Source organism: Oncorhynchus kisutch, unplaced genomic scaffold (genome assembly GCF_002021735.2).
Source record: "Oncorhynchus kisutch isolate 150728-3 unplaced genomic scaffold, Okis_V2 scaffold3866, whole genome shotgun sequence".
In the NCBI taxonomy this organism is placed as follows: Eukaryota; Metazoa; Chordata; class Actinopteri; order Salmoniformes; family Salmonidae; genus Oncorhynchus; species Oncorhynchus kisutch.
This window is the reverse complement of record NW_022265811.1, coordinates 4,070-14,672: the sequence shown is the minus strand read 5'-3', so window position 1 is coordinate 14,672 and position 10,603 is coordinate 4,070. Positions and strand designations below refer to the sequence as shown.

The 10,603-nt window shown below is 44.7% G+C and overlaps 1 protein-coding gene across 1 annotated transcript; it reads left to right on the top strand.

Annotated features, from left to right (window-relative positions):
- Nucleotides 1-638: 638 nt before the first annotated feature.
- On the top strand, nucleotides 639-10,433 carry LOC109901673 (adhesion G protein-coupled receptor B1-like). Its single transcript, XM_031821114.1, has 10 exons — nucleotides 639-786; nucleotides 2,699-2,824; nucleotides 3,550-3,720; nucleotides 4,093-4,272; nucleotides 5,242-5,406; nucleotides 5,521-5,685; nucleotides 7,603-7,704; nucleotides 9,418-9,524; nucleotides 9,868-10,062; nucleotides 10,268-10,433. The coding sequence occupies exons 1-10, from the start codon at nucleotides 732-734 to the stop codon at nucleotides 10,397-10,399; spliced, it is 1,398 nt and encodes a 465-aa protein (XP_031676974.1). The 5' UTR covers nucleotides 639-731; the 3' UTR covers nucleotides 10,400-10,433.
- Nucleotides 10,434-10,603: the final 170 nt, after the last annotated feature.

Sequence of the window (10,603 nt, the reverse complement as noted above, 5' to 3'; positions counted from 1 at the left end):
CTCTCTCTCTCTCTCTCTCTATATATATATATATATATATATATATATATATCCTTCTCCACTCAATTAACTGTTTCAAGTGCTCTGTGCACTTCAAGGCCCTCCCTTCCTTCACAACCCACCCCACCGGTTGCCCTGAGGAAACTGATTTGCGAGTAATTAAAACTGTGTGTGTCTGGACGTCATCCAGCATCATGTTCTATTCATGCAGATTAATACATATTTGTGGGGGCCTGTGGGAGCTGAAAGGCATCTGTCTGCCCCATTAAACATTCATGAACTATAGGACATAGAGAAGACACACAGGCGGTGTCCCAAATGCTACCCTATCCCCTATATAGTGCCCAATGCACTATATAGGGAATAGGGTACCATTTGGGATGCAGGCTAAAAGAAGAAGACCATTCAGCTGCTGATATTTATACGCTCCTCCTCCTCCTCCTCTTCCTCATAACAGCTCCCATATCTTAATGGAGAAACCTCAAATGAGAATTGCTGGACATGGATTCTGAAATGACAATGACATTTATCACTCCAGTACACCTTTATGTTTCAATTTAAAGGGATGTTTTGCATGAAAACAGTGGCTAACTGTGTGTGTGTGTGTGTGTGTGTGTGTGTGTGCCCCTACAGGTGGCTGGAGTGTGTGGGCAGAGTGGAAGGAGTGCAGCAGTGACTGTGGTGGTGGCGTTCAGACCCGGAGCCGTACCTGTCAATCTCCCCCAGAGGAGATGTGTGAGGGAGTAGTGGAGGAGGGAAGGCCCTGTAACCCTCAGCCCTGCAGTGGTGAGCTTGTCAAAGACATTGCCCCGACCATGTGTGTGCGTACATGTGTGTATGTGTTTGTTTCTGTGTGTGTGTGTATGTGAGTGTGTGTGCATAAGTGATGTGCGGGTTGACTCATAACCTGCAGTCCCAGCAGGTATATCCCTACAGTTATATCTGTGGGATGGGCATGTTTAGGTCATGACATATTGTGTGGATGAAATGCAGGTGGGTGGCAGGAGAGTTGAATAAAGAAAAAACAATACCTTAACAATTCCATAAATGTATAATTCTTGTGTAATTTTTATCAATAGGCTACATTTTTATTTCGTTATTTTCGACTATCTGGCATTAGTGCCCAAGCCTAAGCTTTTGGGCCTAAATATACACGTGCCAAATAGTCTACACACCAAACACCAAATGTTTTTGGGAACAGGCAGAAAAAGTTAATGTCGATCCACGGAGGCAAAAAGGTCAACGTCAGAGTTTTCTGTTATTCAATAAGAGAAAAGCTGCAAAAAAGAGAGTTGAAAATAGAGAGAAGGGAGGCCAGAAAAGTCATGTTTGGGAAAAATTTGGTGAAGTGGTAAAATAAGATGATAGCAGAGCCGGCGATGTTATGTGTGATGATTGTGAGACGCTATACAAATTCAACAGTCACAAGATGGGGCCTTCAAATAGGCCAATGGCACATCAAGGGAACTGTAGCCTACTGTTCAGATGAGTTAAATGGAAACTGACATCTGGACACTGACTGTAGGTCTATAAACTCTCACATAGCCTTGATATTAACTCCTGCAGAATGAAGCATTTCTTGCAGTAAAATGTCACACCAAATGCAGGTGAAATATCATTTCTTTCTTTGAGCATCTTGAGAGAATGCGAAGTCAGATACCGTCTGTAGAGGTGCAATATTTTTCAGCATCACAAAACCTTGATAGTATTTCAACTCGATAAAATATGTATCCAGCCAAATTGAAATTTGATCAGAAACATGCTGGGTTGTTTTCACAGCCAAACCTACCAAAATGTTGTGAATTATAAAGCAGGAACATAGCTAAATCAGGCAAAAAGAAATCCTTTACCCCCTATCAAAAACAACTCCCATCGCGACTATAGACTACAGCGCATTTTCTATATTAGCCGGTTAGGGTGTGATGCGGGCCTCAGATTTTCACTTTATCACATACTGTCGGGTGTTGCCGATGGGTTATTAGCAAATCCGTGTGTGTGTGAACAAACAGCTGACCTGCGCACCACTAGTGTGTATATGTGGGCATGTGTGTGTCCCCGTCTCAATCTAAATATCTATGTCTGTATCTCTTTGACTCTCTTTCTCTTTTGTTCTTCTTCTCTCAATCTCATTTCTCTGTTATTTCTCTCTGTACTTTTATTTTCTCTTGTCCTTTATTCCCTCCACTCTCTTCCGTCCAACAAGTCATTCTTGTGATGTAAGGAGGCCATGTTGGAAAGGGGACTTTGATCGATGCAATTATTTGGACATAGTCAACCTCTCAAGTCAAATACAAAAGCATAACTCTTAAGAAAGAGACTGAAGAATCCCTCACACTCCAATGTGCGTATAATCCATTCTATAGAAGCAAGGAGGACTTAGGAATAGGGCTTCCAATAGCTCTGTATCACTCTTCCAGTCTTCAGAACTATAGGTATATTGATAGATTGTGATCAATGTCAGAATTCCAAATGTTTGAGCAATGACAAACACGGTTCCAAAGTCAAAAAAGACAGCGAGACACACCGTAAATACACAAACACAATCACACACCACACCTGGTTTTCCATTACAAAATTCCCAAGTTTGGCTGATGCTCTTCTGGGTGACCAATCACGTCACGGTTGTGTCCTAAAAACAAAATGCCATTGGTGGTTAAGTTGCTAACCCCTCCCCCCTGGCCTTGCCCCACCCCTCTAGGCAAAGGCCGTCATCTCTCTCGCAGCCAATCACTTCGCTCCGTGGACAGCCGCAAGCGCGATGGCGGCGGTGGCGAGGTAGACAAGACGCGGGGCGGTGGCGGCGGACAGCAGGCCCCACAGACAGGTAAGACAACAGGACGCAGAGGGAGCCCATGCATCAGTCTCTAACAGCCGCTTGGGTCACAGACCACACAAGACCACCTCCTACCATTATAGTCTGTCACTGCACCAAGGCTATAGCTAGCTATCCCTGAATCCCTCCCTCACATAGGCCTGTACATCCATCAAAATCTCCCAAACTCCTTCTTGCCTAAGTGCCACAGCACTAATTCCAACATGGACCCTGAATAAATCGGGTGAAACTGTTTGCTGTTTTGTACTTTCGTGAGGTTTTGAATGTAGCTGCTATACTGGAGATTGTGTCCTGTCTTGAAATAAGTCCTTCCTCTCTATGAATGATGCCTCCTCTGAATTAGCAAATCAGGTCCCCCCCTCACCCCTGCTTCCCCATTGGACAGCCATGACTGACCAACCTTTCCCATTGGTCAGACTAGGCTTGACTGACTGACCGGGTCTGCTGAATGCATTGGGCAGTCATGGCAGCCAGGGAAATGATTGACATATCCAGTAGCCAATCACATTGCCTTCCTCTGTATGTAAAGTCAATGCTAAGGATATGGACTCAGAGCCCAGAGAGCCTGGCAGCACAGAATCTCCTCTACGCCAAACCATGCCACATCCCTTCCTATTTTGGCCAATGGGAGGCTGTTCCTGCATGATAATTAGTTTCGACCCTTCTCCTCCCCCCTCCACCCTGGATCATCCCTTCCCTCCCTCCCTTCCCCTCAGTGGACCAGGCTGCGTCAGGTGAGGAGTGGTCGTCGTGGAGTGTGTGTTCGGCCACGTGCGGTGAGGGCTGGCAGAGCCGCACGCGTTTCTGTGTCTCCTCCTCCTACAGCACCCAGTGCAGCGGCACACTCCGAGAGCAGAGGCCCTGCAACAACTCTGCCGTCTGTCCAGGTAAGCTGAGCCCCCCCCACCCCCCCCGGCTGCCTCCTTGCTGCCCCTCGTCTCCAGCCCTCTCCTGGCTCCGCTTTACCCAACCTCTCTGTGCAATGCATCCTGGGGCTTCTCTTTCGTAACAGACAGTAACGCTCCAGACCAGGACATTAATATGGAACTATCCAGGTGAATACATTTAAACACTGAAATAAGGTTAGAGTAGTCTACACAGGAGAACCATGCAGGCAATGAGTGAAGGATGTTTGTGATGGCATTATGGCAACAGGCTGGTTTGTATCATAGAGTGTTGGATGTTTATGTGTTTTGGAGTTGATGTTGTTGTTATCGTGGTGAAGGTCTGTGTGGTTCTCTCTATAAATCATACCCCAGCCGCTCTGATTGCAGTGCACGGGACTTGGGACGAGTGGTCGCCATGGAGCTTGTGTTCGTCAACCTGCGGCCGTGGTTACCGGGATCGCACGCGAAGCTGCAAGCCCCCTCAGTTTGGGGGAGACCCCTGTATGGGGCCGGAGAAACAGACCAAGTTCTGCAACATCGCTGTCTGCCCAGGTGACACAGATTTCTTACTGGATTCTTACTCATCTGTGTCCAAAATGGCACCCTGCAGTATTCACTATATAGTGCACTACTTTTGACAACTTCAGTCATCATGGCAGTCACGTCTACAGTTAATTACAGAGACAAATTTGAAAAGGTTCTTGTTTATGTATGAGGGATGAAGGCTTTTAGCCTGTACAATGTGTGTACGTTGCATTATGCACACAGAGACGTAGACAAACTAATACATGTACAGAAGTAACCTTGATCTCTCTCTCTCTCTCTCTCTCTCTCTCTCTCTCTCTCTCTCTCTCTCTCTCTCTCTCTGTTTATCTGTCTCTCTCTCTCTCTCTGGGTTGTATTTACAATGGTGTTTGTTCTTCACTGGTTGCCCTTTTCTTGTGGCAACAGGTCACAAATATTGCTGCTGTGATGGCACACTGGAATTTCACCCAGTAGATATGGGAGTTTATCAAAATTGGATTTGTTTAAGAATTCTTTGTGGATCTGTGTAATCTGAGGGAAATATGTCTCTCTAATATGGTCATAGATTGGGCAGGAGGTTAGGAAGTGCAGCTCAGTTTCCATCTCATTTTGTGGGCAGTGAGCACATAGCCTGTCTTCTCTTGAGAGCCATGTCTGCCTACGGCGGCCTTTCTCAATAGCAAGGCTATGCTCACTGAGTCAGTACATAGTCAAAGCTTTCCTTAAGTTTGGGTCAGTCACAGTGGCCAGGTATTCTGCCACGGTGTACTCTCTGTTTAAGGCCAAATGGCATTCTAGTTGGCTTTGTTTTTTTGTTAATTCTCCCCAATGTGTGTCTCTCTCTCTCTCTCTCTCTCTCTCTCTCTCTCTCTCTCTCTCTCTCCCTCTCTCTCTCTCTTGTTCTCTCTCTATCTCTGTCTCTCTCTCTCCCTCTTCATGTCTCCCATGCCCCTCTCCCTCTCTGCTCTCTCTCTCTCTCTCTCTCTGCTGTCCCAGTTGATGGAGTGTGGAATGAGTGGGCTAATTGGGGTTCATGCTCTGCGTCCTGCTCCAACGGGACCATGCAGCGCATCAGGGAGTGTAACGGACCTTCGTACGGAGGATCAGAGTGTCGCGGGGAGTGGATAGAGACCAGAGACTGCTTCCTACGGGAGTGCCCAGGTAACATCTGCTGTCAAAACTCTGTGTAGAAGTTGCCCAGAGGGACAGATCTAGGATCAGTTTACTATCCGCCTATCCTGATCTTAACCATTAGAGCTGTGTTCTGTGTCTTAGTGGAGGGGAAGTGGCATCCTTGGACGTCGTGGGTGGGCTGCACCAAGACATGTGGTGGGGGGAGCCAACAGAGACAGAGGATTTGCTATGGGCCCTTCTTTGGGGGTGAAAATTGTCCTGGAGATCGGGAGGAGGTGCGACGCTGCAATGAGAAGCGGTGTCCAGGTGAGTAGTCAAAAAACAGTCATGGAAAGGTGTGCTCTTAATCAATCAATCAACCAATCAAATGTATTTATAAAGCCTTACATCAGCTGATGTTACAAACTGCTTCTACAGAAACCCATCCTAAAACCCCAAAGTCAGGCAATGCAGATGTCGAAGCGTGGTGGCTAGGAAAACCTCCCTTGAAAGGCAGGAACCTAGGAAGAAAGCTAGAGAGGAACTAGGCTCTGAGGGGTGGCCTGTCCTCTTCTGGCTGTGGCAGGTGGAGATTATAAGAGTACATGGCCATTACGGCCAGATCGTTCTTCAATATGTTCAAACATTCATAGATAACCAGCAGGGTCAAATAATAATTATCACTGTGGATGTAGAGGGTGCAACAGGTCAGCAGGTCAGAGTAAATGTCAGTTGGCTTTTCATAGCCGAGCATTCAGAGTTTGAGACAGCAGGTGTGTTGGAGAGGGAGAGTGAGAGGGAGAGAGAGAAAACCAATGGCAGATAAAGACGTAGAAGAATAGAACTCATCTCCTTCAGAGCTGCAATCTGCAATCTGTCATTTTTTATTATACTGTACATCCTGTACAGTTGACCATGGTTGACCCTGTTATATGAACTGAACTCTCATTTTATGGTTAACCCTGTTATATGAACTGAACTCTCATTTTATGGTAAACCCTGTTACATGACCTGAACTCTCGTTTTAATTTAGTGAAACTAGTCACTCATTTAGTGAAACTATTCCTATTTTTCTTTCAATAGAAACAATGAACATCTTATAATCAAATCATAGTGTTAAAGAAGGTGAGCTGTTTTAACAATTTTTCTGGTATTTTGTGGCAGAAAACTGAGTGGGTCGAGGATAACACGTCAACCCTAATACCCATAGATAGTGTTGTAGGGTTGACTATCATAAAATGTGAAGACTTATATTATCAAATCAATTCTCTATGTGTAATTATTCCTTACGTGATTAAACTAATCATGTGACTTTAATTAACTAGGAAGTCGGGGCACCATGGGAAAATAATTAAATAGTATTTATTTCCCTAATATTTCCCGATTACAGTCACTTATTAATGTATTATTACCTCATCCGTCTCATTACTGAATGTCGCAAACATTGGGATATCTGCACGAACCCTAGCACAAATTATGAATCAATGATATACAAATTGGCTTATTTATTTATTTACTAACTAATCAATTCGAATCAATCTCAGAATTACAAAAACACACACACAATATGTCATACATTGGTTACTGACATGATAGAAAAATCCCTAGTGGGCTAAGCCGATGTGACGGCTTGGTAGACAAAGGAAAGGGGTGGGGACAGTTCAAGAGCAGGAAACTCAAAGTGGATTCACTACATACATACAGTTGAATACTTCAACATTCTCAAAAATATAAATATTGTTTATTTCTCCAATTTTGGGGATTAGGAGTTTTGGCAAGAATAATGTCTCCATAGGCTCTCTCCCTCAATACTCCATGGCAGTAAGAGAGTTTCTACCAGGAATTTATGACTGTTGTAAAACCTGGGGTGGGAGCTAGAGTAAGAGAGGGGGAAGCCATGATATACACCCAAAAGGACCATGTTGTGACAATGGATAGGCTAGAATCTTTTTTTGTGAAGATTGCATTTAATTGCCACTCCCTGTTGCACCCAACAAGCTTCTGTCACAAGGGGATTCATGGCTGATTTAAAAGGAAACCCTGTTACTTATTTGGCACTTACTAGTATTTTCTTTATTTAACCTCTTGAGATGGGAAATTGGGAACATATGCCCTTTATGACAGAATGTACACATGTTGTGAAATCAACGAAGTTACACTTCTGAAAAGGCACTGAATCTGTGGAACGACCCATTTGACACATTGGTATAATACTGATGTTTGCTCTGATTGGTTTTGGTGCAGAGCCTCATGAGATCTGTGCAGAAGAGAACTTCTCCAACGTAGTGTGGAAAATGACTCCAGCAGGGGACACAGCGGCCGTACGCTGCCCTCCCAATGCCAATGGTGAGCTACCTCCCTTTTACCCTGAGACATACAGTGCATTCGGAATGTATTCAGACCCCTTGACTTTCTCACATTTTGTTACATTACAGCCTATTTCTAAAATAGATTTTTTTTAAATCCCTCATCAGTCTACACACAATACCCCAGAATGAAAAAGCTAGATGTTTGCAAAAACAATAACAACTGAAATATTACATTTACATAAGTATTTAGATCCAATACTCTGTACTTTGTTGAAGCACCTATGGCATTTACTACAGCCTCGAGTCTTCTTGGGTATGACAATACAAGCTTGGCACACCTGTATTTGTCGAATTTCGGCCATTCGTCTCTACATATTCTCTCAAGCTCTGTCAGGTTAGATGGGGAGCATCGCTGAAAAGCTATTTTCTGGTCACTGTAGAGACGTTTGATCGGGTTCAAATCCGGGCTCTGGCTGGGCCAATAAAGGACTTTCAGAGACTTGTCCCGAAGCCAGTCCTGTGTTGTCTTTGCTAAGGGCTTAAGGTCATTGTCCTGTTGGAAGGTGAACCTTCGCCCCAATCTGACGTACTTAGCATGTGGAGCAGGTTTTCATCAATCTCTGTACTTTGCTCAGTTCATCTTTCCCTCAATCCTGACTAGTCTCCTAGTCCCTGCCGCTGAACGACCTCCCCACAGCATGGTGTTGCCACCACCATGCTTTACTGTAGAGATTGTGCCAGGTTTCCTCCACACGTGATGCTTGGCATTAAGACCAAAGATTTCTAGGTAAAGTTTGGGAAACTCCATGTGGGCTGTCATGTGCCTTTTACTGAGGAGTAGCTTCTGTCTGGCCACTCTACCATAAAGACCTGATTGGTGGAGTTCTGCAGAGATGTTTGGCCTTCTGGAAGGTTCTCCCAATTCCACAGAGGAACTCTGGTGCTCTGTCAGAGTGATCATTGGGTTCTTTGTCAACTCTCTGACCAGGGCCTTTCACCCCTGATTGCTCAGTTTGGCCGGGCGGCCAGCTCTAGGAAAGGTCTTGGTGATTCCAAACTTCTTCCATTTGAGAATTATGGATGCCACTGTGTTCTTGTCGACCTTCAATGCTGCAGACATGTATGTGCCTCCACACAATCCTGTCTCGGGGCTCCACGGACAATTCCTTTGACCTCATGGGTTGGTTTTTGCTCTGACATCCACTGTCAACTGTGGGACCTTATATAGACAGGTGTGTGCCTTTCCAAATCATGTCCAATCAGTTTAATTTACCACAAGTGGACTCAAATGAAGTTGTAGAAACATCTTAAGGATGATCAATGAAAATATAATTAATCTGAGCTCAATTTCGAGTGTCATAGAAAAGGGTCTGAATACTTACTATAAGTAAATAAGGTATTTCTGCTGTTTTATATATACATTTGCAAAACATTCAAAAAATATTTTGCAGTATTTTGTGTCGATTGATGAGGGAAAAAAATACTGAATGAATTTTAGAACAAGGCTGTAAAAAAAGTTAAGGGGTCTGAATACTTTCCGAATACACTGTAGCTGTTGACTCCAATGGCTTCAGACGTTAGACGCCATAAGAGTCTACAGCCATGTCTCAGAGCAAACCCTTACTAACCTTCCCTATCAACACCGAGCCAGAGGGATACCCATAAGACATGACTTGGCTTAGGATGGGTTATGCCTCTGGGATCCCACGGTTCTAGTGATGTTAACTCCCCAGTCTGTGTCCCCATCCAGGGCTGATCCTGAGGCGGTGCACCCTGGATGATGAGGGAATAGCCTACTGGGAGAACCCCACTTATATGAAGTGTATCTCCAATGACTACCGCAGCATCCAAACACTGGTGAGTACCAGAGAGATGATCAACAATTGAAACTGTACTCTTGTACATCTGGAAACAGAAGCTACAAAGTATCCATAGGATGCCATTTGAGAAATGTTGCCTGCTCAGTTAAATACATCTCACTGGGCACAGATGTCAATTCAACGTCTTTTCCACGTTGGCGCAATGTAATTTCATTGAAATGACATGGAAAGAATGTTGATTCAACCAGTGTGTGACCAGTGGAGTGTTACTAACAAACCATAAATTGTCAAGACCAAATTAAGAAGACAGACAGGAAATGTATGTTAATGATCAGAAGGTGATATTTTCTGAGTGCTTCACTCATACCTTTCCTCCACAGACTCGGGAACACCTGTCCAAGGCCCAGCGGGGGCTTGTGGGGGATGGAGTTTCAGAGGTGATGACCAAGCTCAGGGTGACGTCCAGTGATGGGACCAGCTACAGTGGAGACTTGCTGGCCATAGTGGACGTACTGAAGAACATGACAGAGATCTTCAGAAGGGCCTACAACAGCCCCAGCAATGCAGACATGAGAGTAAGAGGAGAGAGCATTTGTTTGGATTGGAAGTCATTAGGTCATTAGGTCATTAGGTTTGGATCAGGGCTACATTTAGAATTGACTGGTGTTAAAGAAATGGCTGGAGGGAGTGTTTGTAGTAGGTCAACTGATGGCTAATGTTGTAGAGTAATGTCTCATGGCCTCCTCACTCCCTTTCTCTTCCTTCTCTACTGGATCACAGAACTTTGTCCAGTCAGTCAGTAACCTGCTGATGGAGGAGAACAGAGAGAGATGGGAAGAAGCACAACTGGTGAGTTGGTCTCTTTCTCTTCTTCTCACAGACTCACTGGCGCTTCTTTATGCACACACATGAGCTAGCATGCATGGTCACAGTTTGTGCTCCTTCTTGATGTGTGTCAGCCATGTGTTGTACAGAGATCATTTCAATGACTATTCTCTGGTGCCTTTGTGTCTAGCCGTTGGCATCATAGTGACATCATGCCAGTCTCCTGGGAGATATATGGATGGTGTGTGATGCATTTGAACATTGGGTGTCTGTTTGGCGTTCGCTCGATGA